The sequence below is a fragment of the Rhinoraja longicauda genome, chromosome 25, assembly GCF_053455715.1.
Source record: "Rhinoraja longicauda isolate Sanriku21f chromosome 25, sRhiLon1.1, whole genome shotgun sequence".
NCBI lineage: Eukaryota > Metazoa > Chordata > Chondrichthyes > Rajiformes > Arhynchobatidae > Rhinoraja > Rhinoraja longicauda.
The window spans coordinates 8676993-8692767 of NC_135977.1; the positions used below are offsets into that span (position 1 = coordinate 8676993).

General features: G+C 45.3%; 1 protein-coding gene across 1 annotated transcript in view; it reads right to left on the reverse strand.

Annotated features, from left to right (window-relative positions):
- Positions 1-4870: 4870 nt before the first annotated feature.
- Positions 4871-15775, reverse strand: part of hnf1a (HNF1 homeobox a) — a 92624-nt gene continuing 81719 nt past the window's right edge. Inside the window, exon 10 of the mRNA XM_078421450.1 lies at positions 4871-5552. Within this exon, the coding sequence (XP_078277576.1) occupies positions 5428-5552 (125 nt within the window). The 3' untranslated portion in view covers positions 4871-5427. The remainder of the gene's footprint in view (positions 5553-15775) is intronic.

Below are 15775 nucleotides of genomic sequence, written 5' to 3' on the forward strand. Positions count from 1 at the left end.
GGGTCTCTGGCGCGTAAGGCAGCAACTCTACCGCTGCGCCCTGATGTTTGACATCAATGACTATCCCTACATTTATTTATCTTGTATGGGAATAAAAGACTTCAATGGGTATCATTTTGAAAAAGGCACACAAAAAGACTTGCTTAATTTATTAATTTAGCCTTTGGACATGCTGACAGCTGTTGAAATCTTGCACCAGCTGCCAGCATTAAAATTCAGTGATAAACCACCATCCCCACTAAAATTAGATGTCCGTGTACTTTTCTGCTTGAATTCATGGCGATGAAAGTTCTTTAATGAACATCAATGTATCTTGGAGCAGCAGGATCCAAAGACAAAGCTAGCTTCGTGAAACTCATTAGAACAGGGTTTAATTAAGCAGGATCACACATTTAGAAGCTGACAATGCAGATTACTGTAGTTATTGATGCAGAGGTGTTTTTAATTTTCAAGTCTTCGGTAGCTAGTTTCCACAGCTTTTTTTAAAAAGTGATGACCACCACATGTTTGAAAACAGAAAATGCTTTGAAATATTCATCATCTCATCCAGGAGCTGTGAAGCCTGTGCTCACCCCTGGGGAATGAGACTGGTGCAAAGGTTCAAACTGGCCCAAGTTGCTTCATTAGATTTGCCATTAAATTTGTACCTGTGCCTCGTGTCTCAAATGTCTCAATGTTTGAGTCACCAGATCATACAGCACAGGAGACTATTTGATCCACAATACTTGTGCTTTTTGAAAGGGCTACTTTGGGGGCGCAACGGTAGAGTTGCTGCCTTACAGTGTCAGAGACCTGGGTTTGATCCCGACTACGGGTGCTGTCTGCACCGAGTGTGTATGTTCTTCCCGTGACCTCCGTGGGTTTTCACCGGGTGCTCCAGTTTCCTCCCACATTCCAAAGAATGCAAGTTTGTAAGTTAATTGGCTTTGGTAAAAATTGTAAATTGTCCCTAGTGCAGAGTGTGTGGTAGTGTAACGGAGTCAACGTGGACTCGGTGGGCTGATGTGCTTGTATCCGCGCTGTATTTCTCAACTAAATCAAATTATATCCATTTTCCTCTCTCAAGTCCCGTCCCCTGCACCTCCCACCCCAATTTTCCTATAACCAGCAAACTTATTTAGGTTTTGGTTATAAAAAGGAACTGCAGATGCTGGTTATATCAAAGGTAGACACCAAATGCTGGATTAACTCAGCGGGTCAGGCAGCATCTCTGAAGAAAATGGACAGGTGATGTTTTGGGTCAAGACTGCTGAGTTACTCCAGCATTTTATGGTTTCTGTGAACTTTTTATTAGAAACAATTTCTATTACCTTTGTTCTCTGAGTTGGGAAGGGTGTGTTGAATGAGATCCATGACCTCACATGATCTGCCTCTATCATCCCCTTTCATTATGGTTCCCAACCCAGCACAGAATTTCTCTTGAATCCGTTGGCTTTGGCAGCCCACAAAATCGATTGTGCAAGAGATTTTCTTGGCGGCTAAAAGGAGGAAAGTCCCTCTTGACCAACTAATCCAGTAAACACAGCTGGAAAAAGACACAGAAACTGAGGTTGGATTATATATCCTGGATTTCAACACTTGCATTATATATTTTTTATAATTTTGATACAAAAAGCATATACTCTATAAGGTGCCTCTACTCCACTTGAAGGCAATGAAGCCACAGTAGATGCTAGTTAAGGGCAAGCTACTTAGGGTTGTGATGTGATGCCCTTCGAAATCAAAAGGCCTCTTCGGTACCCACTAAATAAGCTTGTATGTGAGGAGTCATCTATTAAATGAGATTTGTATGAGCACTTCAAAGATTGGATCAAGCTGGGACCTTCAACTGGAGAGGGAAAACAAAAACAAGTAAATTGAAGCAAGGGAAATCTGTCAATTTAGACTTGAGATACAGCGCGGAAACAGGCCCTTTGGCCCACCAAGTCCGCACCGACCAGTGACCACCCCATACACTCGCGCTATTCTACACAATGGGGACAATTTACAATGTTACCGGAGCTAACTGACCTACAATCCCGCATGTCTTTGGAATATGGGAGGAAACCGGAGTGCCTGGAGAAAACCCAGGTGGTCACAGGGAGAACGTGCAAACTCCGTGCAGACTGCACCAGGTCACGATCGAACCCAGGGTCACTGATGCTATAAGGCAGCAACTCTGCAGTTCCTTTCGACATACTCTTTCTTGTATGATTGTAGGCAAAGCCAAAAGTGGCAGGATAATATTGATGATCTGCAACTGATGTGACCGCGTGGGTTTTCTCCAGTTCCTCCCACATTCCAAAGAAGTGGAAGTTTGTAGGTTAATTGGATTCTGTAAATTGTCCCCAGTGTGTAGGATAGAACTAGTGTACGGGTGATTGCTGGTCGATGCGGACTCGGTGGGCCATAGGGCCTGTTTCCAGGCTGTATCTCTAAACTAAACTGTGCCAGATATTCCCACAGAGATCAATCATATCATATCATATCATATCATATATCTACAGCCGGAAACAGGCCTTTTCGGCCCTCCAAGTCCGTGCCGCCCAGCGATCCCCGTACATTAACACTATCCTACACCCACTAGGGACAATTTTTACATTTACCCAGCCAATTAACCTACATACCTGTACGTCTTTGGAGTGTGGGAGGAAACCGAAGATCTCGGAGAAAACCCACGCAGGTCACGGGGAGAACGTACAAACTCCTTACAGTGCAGCGCCCGTAGTCAGGATCGAACCTGTGTCTCCGGCGCTGCATTAAAGTTGCTGTAAAGCAGCAACTCTACCGCTGCGCTACCGTGCCGCTACAGTGAGGATTAATATTTTTTTTCAAGGAGACTTTGAAAACATCCTTGAAGTGTTTACTCTGTTCTTCTGGTAGTCTCTTGTAGTAATGGAGTTCCCAGTGTCTGCTTTGAAATCTGATTTTGAACATGAGAAGATGTGTCATGCCATCAGAATCATCTTAGACAAAGGGATTAAAAGTACCATTAGCAAATTTGCAGATGATACTAAGCTGGAGGGTAGTGTGAATTGTGAGGAAGATGCAATAAGGCTGCAGGGTGACTTGGACAGGTTGTGTGAGTGGGCGGATACATGGCAGATGCAGTTTAATGTAGATAAGTGTGAGGTTATTCACTTTGGAAGTAAGAATAGAAAGGCAGATTATTATCTGAATGGTGTCAAGTTAGGAGGAGGGAGAGTTCAACGAGATCTGGGTGTCCTAGTGCATCAGTCAATGAAAGGAAGCATGCAGGTACAGCAGGCAGTGAAGAAAGCCAATGGAATGTTGGCCTTCATAACAAGAGGAGTTGAGTATAGGAGCAAAGAGGTCCTTCTACAGTTGTACCGGGCCCTGGTGAGACCGCACCTGGAGTACTGTGTGCAGTTTTGGTCTCCAAATTTGAGGAAAGATATTCTTGCTATGGAGGGCGTGCAGCGTAGGTTCACTAGGTTAATTCCCGGAATGACGGGACTGTCGTATGTTGAAAGGCTGGAGCGATTGGGCTTGTATACACTGGAATTTAGAAGGATGAGGGGGGATCTTATTGAAACATATAAGATAATTAGGGGATTGGACACATTAGAGGCAGGAAACATGTTCCCAATGTTGGGGGAGTCCAGAACAAGGGGCCACAGTTTTAGAATAAGGGGTAGGCCATTTAGAACGGAGATGAGGAAGAACTTTTTCAGTCAGAGAGTGGTGAAGGTGTGGAATTCTCTGCCTCAGAAGGCAGTGGAGGCCAGTTCGTTGGATGCTTTCAAGAGAGAGCTGGATAGAGCTCTTAAGGATAGCGGAGTGAGGGGGTATGGGGAGAAGGCAGGAACGGGGTACTGATTGAGAGTGATCAGCCATGATCGCATTGAATGGCGGTGCTGGCTCGAAGGGCTGAATGGCCTACTCCTGCACCCTATTGTCTATTGTCTATAGTGTCATCGAGTTTAGTTTAGTTTAGAGATACAGCGCGGAAACAGGCCCTTCAGCCCACCGAGTCTGCGCTGACCAACAATTTCTGCACACTTGCACTCTCCGACACACACTAGGGATAATTAACAATTACACCAACCCAATCAGCCTACAAACCTGTACATCTTTGGAGTGTGGGGGGAAACCAGAGATCCCGGAGAAAACCCATGCAGGTCACGGGGAGAAGGTACAAACCTTTCGACAGCACCAAACTCCAGGTTTCTGGCGCTGTAAGGCAGCAACTCTACCGCTGTGCCACTAATGAATAAGTCAGGATTGAACCTGGGTCTCTGGCCCTGCAAGGAAGAAACTTTACCTCTGCGCCACCGTGCCACCCCGAGTTATGCAGCACTTTTAATCAGTCTTGATTAATAAGGGCATCAAAGGTTATGGGGAGAAGCCAGGAGAATGGTGTTGAGAGGGAAAGATAGATCAGCCATGATTGAATGGTGGATGAGACGCAATGGGCCGAATGGCCTAGTCCTGTTCCTTTGACATGAACTTACGAGCACAGAAACAGGCCCTTTGGCCTTACATGTCGTTGCTGACCTTTTTGCCCATCTACACTAATCCCGTTTGCCTGCATTAGGTTTGTGTCCTTAAAAGTGGCTCACTATTGATCTGGGGAAGTGTGCTGGTAATCTGCTCTTTGACCTTTACCCGATGCCCTCATTGGTATACACGGTGCACTAATAAGCCTAAAACCTCAGAAGAGGTGATCCTTCAGACGGCTCAAAGGTTGAAATCCTCAGGTAGCATGAATCCTGTTCTTAATATTTTAACCCTCTGGGCCAGAGATACCCATTCAGGCAAGAGTTACTCTGGTTGCGATGAGTTGGGGAAAGTGCCAACATTTTATAAAAAGAGATTCAATCAAAGAAAATAAAAGTCCCAGCAGTCATACAAACAAAATGTACTTTAATACTGTATATATTGCAATTTTTAAGTGAACCGCTAACGTTTACAAAGTGAGCTGCAATGACACAATTTGGTGAGTTAAATACTTTGGTCCAATTTTTATAATCAAAAGGAAAAAATATATATGTTTGATGTGAAGAGGTTTGTCAAAAATCAAAGCTTAAATTAAGTTCACATTATAAAGTATATGTGAATAAAATGGCAGCACAAAATGCAGGTTTGACTGCTAAATATCACTCGAGCATTAAACAATGGGAAGATCTGGCTTGTTGTTCTCCCCTCCCCACCCCATCAATGCCTTTGTCAAACTCTTTCCACCTTATGTAGCTCTTCAATTTGACACACAATTTGAGGATTTTCATTAAAATTATTGCACATCAACAACTCTCAAAACAGCCCTCTATAATAAAGTAATTCTTTAGACAAAATAATATGCAGGTACAATCTGCGTGCGATGTTTGCTAGAAGACTATCGGTCACACAGCTGAAGATTAGTTGGATCCTGTCGTATTTTCTGGGAGGGTCTGCTTCTGCTTCTGCTTCTGCTTTGTGTTGGCATGGTTACGGAGCGGTGGAAACCACCTGCTGTGGGATGAAGGCTTCGATGCTTTGACTGGGCGATAACAGGTGGGTGTGACCGTCGACTGACTGAGTGTTTTGGTACATCACGAGGCTCCCTGAAGAGACTGCGAATGAAGAGGGAAGAGAGAATTGTCGTAATGCTGAAACACTCTTTCGAAACACATCAAAATGGCTTCAAAGCTTTCCTACCAGGCAAGATTTTTGGTCGGAAGGAACTGCAGATGCTGGTTTAAACCGAAGATAGACATAAAATGCTGGAGTAACTCAGCGGGACAGGCAGCATCTCTGGAGAGAAGGAATGGGTGACGTTTCGGGTCTCGGGTCTGAACAGACCTCTGAACCAAAGTCTGAAGAAGGGTCTCGACCCGAAACGACACCCATTCCTTCTCTCCAGAGATGCTGCCTGTCCCGCTGAGTTACTCCAGCATTTTGTGTCTATCTAAGAATTTTGGACAATGGCATGGTGCGGTGATCCTTCATTTCTAATAGAATCTGCCTGGTTCCGAATCCATTTGTGATTGCAGCAAACTTTAACAAATCATAGTATATCCAACCACATTAAAACCAAAGAAAGATGAAAAAAATACCTTACCTTATCTCGCCTTCACCCTCTGCTCAGCCTTCTGGCTAAAGGCTCTATGTTCTCAAATCATGGAATGATTCAGGCCATTGCTTCTGTGCAAGGGCTATTCACTCGCTTATCTGCCCATCAAACATGGTAAAGGATCAAGAAGTGAGAGATCATGATGCAGAAAAGAAAGAGGCATCAAAGCTCTATGCAGACAGGAGACGATATGCCAGGAGATGAGGTGCCAGTGAGGAGAGAAAGTCTAAGCTAAATGGACACACCCTTCTTTCCACAACCACACACAGTGGTGTCCAGACAAGGGTATAAGGTGACAGTCCAATCGCCAGGAGTCAAATATGATAGAAACACATCGTTTGTGAAAAAGTATCACTGTTGTGATAGTTCAGGGACACGGCAAACTGGAGTTGAGACTGTGGGGGGATCAGACTCAAGACTACCAAATTGAGGAGCCAAGAATGTACGTCTGAGGAGGAGACGATGAGAAACCGGAATCGAGATGATGAACTGGGGCAACAGGACATGACTGATCAGAATCCAGTACCAGCGCAGACAGAGGCAGTGGTCAGACCAAAATATCATAGACCACCCAAGAGATACGAGGACTTTGAGATGTATTGATGTGAAAATGATGCCTTATCCTAAATGGTGTTGGAATGTTCACTTTACAATGTGATGATGCGGATATCCTTTTGTTTGATAAGAGAGGGATGTCATGGTAACTGACGTTGTATTTAAATGTATCACGTGTTACTATGAGTCAGAAAGATCAGAGGACACGTGTTGCTAGGATGTAAAGGAATGGCGGATGTTCAGTGTCCTTGAAGCGTGTTTATTACATTCAGATCCAGGTGAGGATCTGACACCAACCTCCCATCTACCCCATTGGAGACCTTCGAACTATCTTTATCGTGCACTGAATGTTATCCCCTTTATGCTGTATCTGCACACTGTGGACGGCTCGATTGTAATCATGTACAGTCCTTTCACTCACTGGATAGCGTGCAACAAAAAAGCTTTTCGCTGTCCCTCTGTACACATGGCAATAATAAACTAAACTTATCTAAGCACATGGAACTTTTTGAGATTTATTCCTGTACATTTGTGCAGTGATCGAAACACCCTGGTTAGTAGTGAGGAAACATGCATTAATTAGTCCATAATAATTCACAGCAACGTTTTTTGATCTCCCCCAGAGATCTTTCTAGAGATTTTTTTAGTTCATTTGCACATATTGAGATTTTCCAATTGCAAGTCATGTTGTACTAATGACAACATAAATTATTGTTTATTATGTTCCCACGGAGCTGGTGATTGTGCAGCCAGGAGGTAGAGCAGAGCAGTGAGGGAGAGGGACGTTTTAAAAGAGCACCGGCTGATTGGCCCATTGGGAGGCACAGCAGCCAATACGAAGAGGTGATGGTACAGTGGAGCAGCCATTTTGGGAGAGACTTTTTGTTGAGAGCTAGTTTAGTTTAATTGTTTTGTTTAGTTTAGAGATATAGCACCCACTGAGACCGCACCGACCAGCGATCACCCCATATGCCAACACTATTCCACACACTAGGGGCAATTTACAATTTTTATCAAAACAATTAACCTACAAACCTGTACGTCTTTGGAGCGTGGGAGGAAACCAGAGCAGCCGGAGAAAACCCATGCGGTCACGGGGAGAACGTGCAAACCCCACACAGACAGCATCCGTAGTCAGGATCGAATCCGGATCTCTGGCGCTGTAAGGCAGCAAATCTAGTGCTTTTCCTTCAGTAGTTTGAATTATATGAAGTTCCTCCCTATAGTTAATTCCGTCTCTCATACATTGATGACAAACAAAAAAAAATTGTTTACTGCATTTGCCAAATCTTTATTCCTTGTTCTAATTTCACCTGCTTTTTTTTCTTCTCCTGGAGACCTATAATTATTTTGCTCTTCTCTTTTATATTGTGTGTACATTGAAGTTCACGCTATTTCAAAAAATAGTTGTTAATTTACTTTTGCACTCTACCTTCTCCCTCCTCATTCATTCTTAGTTCTACCTTGCTGCTGCTCACTAATCCTTTGGTTTAATGTTACATTATCCTTCATGTCCTCGGTTAGCTACGGATGAACCATGTTTCCACAAGGAGATTTTTTATTTCTAAATAGAATTTACATCGGCTAAATTCGGAAACACATCTTTAAATGCGTGCCTTGTATCTCTACTGGCAAACTCTTACATCTATTTCCCAATCTACTTTACATAATTATCTTTCTGTCCAAACTGTCTCTCTCTTGAACTACATACAACATTTTTATTGCATTGTGATTATTTTTCCCCCCTGAGGATTAACCCTGAATCATTATGTAGTACTAGTCCAAAACCTCCTGGTACCAGTATTCTTCCTTGAAAACCATGCAAACGCGCTCTATGAATTCTTTCAAACTACTTTGGCCAATTTGAGTTCCGCAAAATAGATGGCCAGCAGCAGAATCATGGACCAGTCGCACCCCCAGTCACTCCCTGTTCTCCCCGCTCCCATCAGGCAAGAGGTACAGAAGTGTGAAAACGCACACCTCCAGATTCAGGGACAGTTTCTTCCCAGCTGTTATCAGGCAACTGAACCATCCTATCGCGAACTAGAGAACAGTCCTGAGCTACGATCAATCTCAGAGGAAACCCTCGAACTATCTTCAATTGGACTTTGCTGGACTTTATCTTGCACTGAACGTTATTCCCTTTATCTTGTATCTGCAAATGGTGGATGGCTTGATTGTAATCATGTATAGTCTTTCCGCTGACTGGATAGCACGCAACAAAAAAAGCTCGGTATCATATCATATCATATCATATCATATCATATCATATCATATATCTACAGCCGGAAACAGGCCTTTTCGGCCCTCCAAGTCCGTGCCGCCCAGTGATCCCCGTACATTAACACTATCCTACACCCACTAGGGACAATTTTTACATTTACCCAGCCAATTAACCTACATACCTGTACGTCTTTGGAGTGTGGGAGGAAACCGAAGATCTCGGAGAAAACCCACGCAGGTCACGGGGAGAACGTACAAACTCCTTACAGTGCAGCACCCGTAGTCAGGATCGAACCTGTGTCTCCGGCGCTGCATTCGCTGTAAAGCAGCAACTCTACCGCTGCGCTACCGTGCCGCCCTTGTGACACCGGTACTTGTGACACTAAACTAAACTAAACTAAACTAAGTTAATGAATATCAGAGTCTTTTTCCCAGGGTGGATAAGCCCAATACTAGAGGGTGTAGCTATAAGGTGAGAGGGGGAATGTTTAATGGCGATGAGCGGGGCAAGTTTTTTACACGGAGAGTGGTGAGTGCCTGGAACACATTGCCAGGGATAGTGGTGGAGGCGGATACAATAGTGGGGTGTAAGAGGCTTTTAAATAGGTACATGGAAGTGCAGGGAATGGTGGGATAAGGGTCATGTAATGGCAGATGAGATCAGTTTAGCTAGGCATGATGGCCGACACATACTGTGGCCTCCGGGCCCATTCCTGTGCCGTGCTGTTCTGTGTATTAATACACCCCGTAATTATTGTATTATTTGAGCTCTAAATCAAAAAAGTAATTATTTTTCAAAGCTTAATTGTGGTTGGCATAGTATTGGTTAGCCATTAGCCAAGTTAAACATTGCAGCAAGAGTGGTAAACATTGTTTGCAAATGTACAAAGGTTAAATGAAGACAAATCTAAATACAAACTAGAACAGTGAAACATTTGTCAAAGCCATGTAGTTTCGTGCGGCATAGTATTCATTAGCTCTTAGTTGCAGCAGTTGACTAACTAACAATGAATTATCAGAATGCCGCCTGGATTAGAGGATCTTAGCTACAAGAAGAAGTTGGATTGTTTCCCTTGGGAAGTCAGAGTCTGAGGGGAGACCTGATAGAAGTGTATAAAATAATGCGAGGCATAGATAGACTATCTTTCTTCCCAGGGTGGAAATTTCAAATACGAGAGGGCAAAGTTTTAAAATGTGGGGGCCAAGGAGACGTGCAAGGCAGGTTTTCTTGCACAGAATATGCTGCCTGGGGTGGTGGTGGAGGCATATACGATAGTGGTGGTTAGGAGGCTTTTAGATAGGCACGTGGATAAGCATGGGATTGAGGGATGTGGATCGTGTGCAGGCTGATTAAATGAGTTTATCTTGGTATCATGTTTGGTCTTTGTGGGAAGAAGGAACTGTTCCTGTGCTGTATGTTTCTATGCTTATGAAATACAAACACTTAGAGCACAATGGAACAAAGGCTCCACTCATTGGATGGGTAAGCTGCAAGACTAGAACATTGCTGATCTAATGACCAGTTTGTATTGAAAGAGCTGATCTCAGAAACATAGAAAATAGGTGAAGGAGGAGGCCGTTTGGCCCTTCGAGCCAGCACCGCATCGCAGCTGAGAGAGTTACTAGGGAGGAAAATAATAATTCATCTCTTTCATTGCTTTCCACAATCTGGTGACTGGTATGTGTACCCAGCTAGAGTCAGCGTGGAAACTAGCCCTTTGGCGTAGTACGGCACGGTGGCGCAGCGGTAGAGTTGCTGCCTTAATGTGCCAGAGACCCGAGGCTTGATCCTAATTCCGGCTGCAGTCTGTACAGAGTTTGTACGTTCTCCGCGTGACCCCGTTGCCATGACTTTGATAGATCATGAGGTTATGAGGAATAGGAGTAGAATTAGGCCATTCGGCCCATCAAGTCTACTCTGCCATTCAATCATGGCTGATCTATCTCTCCCTCCTAAACCCATTCTCCAGCCTTCTCCCCATAACCTCTGACACCCGTACTAATCAAGAATCTATCTATCTCTGCCTGAAAAATATCCACTGACTTGGCCTCCACAGCCTTCTGTGACAACGAATTCCACGGATTCACCGTCCTCTGACTAAAGATGCACAGGTGCCGGAAGACCAAAGATGACAGATGCACTGGAGAAAGTAATCTGACCGGTTGCATCATGTTCTGGTAGGGCAATTCCAACACACAGGAATGCAAGGGGTGGCACCGCATGGACTCATAAGGGACTGCAGCGGGAATATCCCGGCAAGCCACAGGCAGACTCACCAGCAGGCCCGGCCCACCCGCCATGGACCGAAGACCCGCTCTGTGGAACGGGAACCCGCGCGGAAAGCCCGGCTCAGCCGCTCAGAGTGGAAGGAGTCGGACGGAGGGCCGGCAAGCAGTCGGGCAGTGGGAGGGAGTGCACTGTCTCGATGGTGGAGGAGGTAGTTGAGGCAGACACTATCACAATGTTTAGGAAACATTTATACAGGTACATGGACAGGATAGGTTCAGAAGGAGATGGGGCCGGTTGGACTAGTGTAGGTGGGACATGTTGGTCGGTGCCCACAAGTAGGGCTGAAGGGCCTATTTCCATGCTGTATGACGCTGTGAACACAGCCGCAGCCGAGAACTGATCAAGGTGGGAGATTGCCAGCTCAAACTCCTGTACACCCTTCCATTCCGTGACGGGTCTAGACATCACATGGATGTTAATGGCACACAAATTACAGGCTTGCTTTTAGTCTGAATTCCAGCCTCTGAAATACGTTGCAGCAAGTCCAAATTCACACAATAAATCTTCCTGTCTCCCAGAAATCTCCCAGCCCAGAACCCTTTCCTCTGGGAGTTTAAATTGGCAACGTACAGACAAGACTTGATTTTCCGTCCATTTTATGATTGTCATTTGAAAATGTATTTGAATTCATACACAAGGTGATTTAATGGTGCTGTATACACAGGCAACCCCCGACTTACGTAGCAGGTGACTTGGGTAAACTTAGTGGGGCACCAGGTGTTGTTAAGGGCAGGCGTTACACTAAATCTTAGAGATTTTTGCTTAGTTTAGTTTAGAGATGCAGCACAGAAACAGGCCCTTCAGCCCACCGAGTCGGCACCGACCAGCGATCACCCTGTACACTGGCACTATCCTGCATACCAGGGACAATTTTCAATTTTTTACCTTAGCCAATTAACCTACAAAGCTGCACGTCTTTGGATTATCATATCATATCATATCATATCATATATCTACAGCCGGAAACAGGCCTTTTCGGCCCTCCAAGTCCGTGCCGCCCAGTGATCCCCGTACATTAACACTATCCTACACCCACTAGGGACAATTTTTACATTTACCCAGCCAATTAACCTACATACCTGTACGTCTTTGGAGTGTGGGAGGAAACCGAAGATCTCGGAGAAAACCCACGCAGGTCACGGGGAGAACGTACAAACTCCTTACAGTGCAGCACCCGTAGTCAGGATCGAACCTGTGTCTCCGGCGCTGCATTCGCTGTAAAGCCGCAACTCTACCGCTGCGCTACCGTGCCGCCCATTGTGGGAGGAAACTGGAACACCCGGAGAAAACCCATGAGAAAACAGGGAGAACGTACAAACTCCACCCAGACAGCACCCACGGTCAGGATCAAACCCGGTTCTCTGGCGCTGTAAGGCAGCAACTCTACCGCTGCCCCCACTGTGCCGCCCTCAGAGAATTACATGAGCAATTCTTTAAACCCACTGTTTTATCTCCGAGCTGTGCATCTCAGTAGTCTCGGTAACAGTGCGCTACTGCCGTGGTATGCGGTCGTCTCCACAAGCCAGTCTTGCTGTTCTCGCGGATGCTCCGCTCATGGTCTCTGCGTTGGAGCTCCTCCCATGGTCTCCACATTGAAGCTCCCATGTGGTCTCCACGTTGGAGCTCTCATGTGGTCTCCACATTGGAGCACCCATGTGGTCTCCACGTTGGAGCTCCCATGTGGTCTCCACGTTGGAGCTCCCATGTGGTCTCGACGTTGGAACTCCCTGGTGGTCTCTGTGCCGGAGCTCCCACCTGATCTCTGCATCAGATAGTAAATTTACGTGTGTGCAGTCGCACTTCAGTTTCAGACCTACGTAGCATCTGACTTACGCAAGGGTTGCAGCACGTAACCCTTACATAAGTCGGGGAGCATCTATATTCAGATTTTATTCACAAAAGCTGTGTGGGTTGTGAACAATATCCGCCGCACCAAAATCATCTGATTTGAACAAGTGCCTGTGGTACGTGATGAATGAGTCAATCCCTTTGGCCATGCATGAACAGGTTTGGTGACTGAGGAACAGCAAACTGCCTTGCACCAGGAGGGTGCAGTATTACACTTTTGCATCAGTGCATGATGTGTGAGTTGAAAAAGAGAAAATTATTGGTTGGTGACATAATCTGTGATTTGGGGACCAGTGGCTTTACCAATGCATGATGGGGTAGTACTCATTCATCCTTCAATTCCCGCTGTTACTCTGTGGGTAGATCTAATCAGCTTTATATATTTCGTTTAGTTTAGTATAGTTTAGAGATACAGCGTGGAAACCGGCCTATCGGCCCACCAAGTTCATGCCGACCAGCGTTCTATCCTACATACAAGGGACAGCTATTACGAAACCAAATAACTGACAAACCTACACATCTTTGGAATATGAGAGGAAACCGGAGCACCTGAAGAAAACCCAAGCGGTCACAGGGAGAACGTACAAACCCACTACAGACAGCACCTGTGGTCAGGATGGGGTCTCTGTAAGGCCCTGTAAGGCAGCAACCCTCCTGCTACGCCACTCTGCTGCCCAATAAAATCACACAGTTAATAGAAGCAATCTTCTCCACCTAATAGTAGGATGTTAATGAATCCGTGAAGATTTCAAATCACCCTCAAATAAGGGCATCAAAGGTTCTGGGGAGAAGGCAGGTCAACGAGCTGGAGAGGGAAGAATCAATCAAATGGCAGAGCAGACACAATGGGCCAAATGCCATAATTCTGCTGCTATGTCTTATGATCTTTATCTGCTTACTAACCCCAGCAAAAATGTCAACATAGTTGTTCAAGCAACCTCGAAATAATGGCAGCAAAATAAAGGTTTGAAGGTTAATTACCCCCCTAGTATTTAGGGAGTGGTTGCAAAAGTGGGATAACATAAAACTAATGTGAATGGACAAGCTCATACGTCATAGGAGCAGAAGTAGGCCGTTCAGTCCATTGAGTCTACTCTGCCATTCAATCATGGCTGGTCTATCTTTCCCTTTCAACCCCGTCTCCCGCCTTCTCCCCATAACACCCTTACTAATCAAGAATCTATCAACCTTAAAAATGCCCAATAACTTGATCTGATCTGTGGCAATGAATTCCACAGTTTCACCACCCTCTGACTAAAGAAATTCCTCCTCATATCTAATGGCACGCCTTTTTATACTGGGGCTATAGCCTCTGGTTCTAGACTCTCCCACGAGTGGAAACATCCACTCCACGCCCACTCTATCCAGGCCTTTCACTATTCGGCAAGTTTCAACGAGGTCCCTCCTCATCCTTCTAAACTCCAGCGAGTACAGGCCCAGTGTCGCCAAAGCTCATCATACCTTAACCCAATCATTCCCAGGATCCTTCGTGTAAACTCCGATTATCGATGGTCGGCGTGAACTCATTGGGCCGAAGGGCCTGTTTCCACGCTGTACCTCTAAACTAAAATTTACCATGAGATATTCCGGTGAAGCAGCTAATATTTCCCTCCGATCTCAGTGCCTGGCATTTAGTGCAACTCACAGATAAATTTATGCTGAGTCTGTGTTTTTAAATCAGGCAACCTGTCTGAGGGCAGGGACAGGAATCAAAAATAAATAAATCATCGCACAGTCCCGAAAGCTGATTCACCCTTGAATGTATGAGAAGGTGACACAGATTATGCCACTACATGCCCGACTGTTCCACCTCAGTACAGCGCCAACTGCAAACATGGCTCGTAATTGAAGGAAGGTGACATTTTTTCTCAATGACACAACTTCACAGGACTGACTGTACATATGTTTCATTAGAATAATTAGCATGAACCTTTCTCCAAGGAGGTGGTTCGGTTTTGCATACTGCAAACTGCAACTGCCTGTCACACACAAGAAAAGTGGCAGGGAGCTATATAAGCCAGCGTGCCAGCCAGCTGTTGTTCCTTCTGAGTTCTTAAGGAAGCCTTAAATTATGTATGATTGAGTGATGTATGAGCGGAGAGATCTTTAGAGATACAGCACGGAAACAAGCCCTTCAGCCCACCACGTCCACGCCAACCATTGATCACCCCTTCACACTAGGTCTATGTTATCCCACTTTCACATCTGCTCCCTGCATACTGGGGGCAATTTTACAGAGGCCCATTAATCCACAAACCCGCACGTTTTTCACCAGCGAGAGTGCGGTCCTGACCTCCCATCTACCACATTGGAGACCGTTGAACTATCTTTAAGCAGACTTTATCTTGCACTAAACATTATGCCCTTTATCCTGTACCTGTACACAGTGGACGGCTTGGTTGTAATCATGTAACCAAATGTGGGAGGAAACCAGAGCACCTGGAGGAAACCCATGCGCTCACAGGGAGAACGTTTAGTTGACTTTAGTTTATTATTGTCATGTGTTCCGAAGTACAGTGAAAAGCTTTTTGTTGCCTGCTATCCAGACAACAAAAAGACTACACATGATTACAACCAAGTCGTCCACAGTGTACAGATGCACAAGCACTATCCTACACACACGAGGATAATTTACCCAATCCAATTAACCTACAAACCTGTATGTCTTTGGAATGTGGGAGGAAACCCACGCGGTCACGGGGAGAACGTGCAAACTCCATACAGACAGCACCTGTAGTCAGGATCGAACCCGTGTCTCTGGCGCTGTGAGGCAGCAACTCAACCGCTGCACCACCCACCACCGCGCC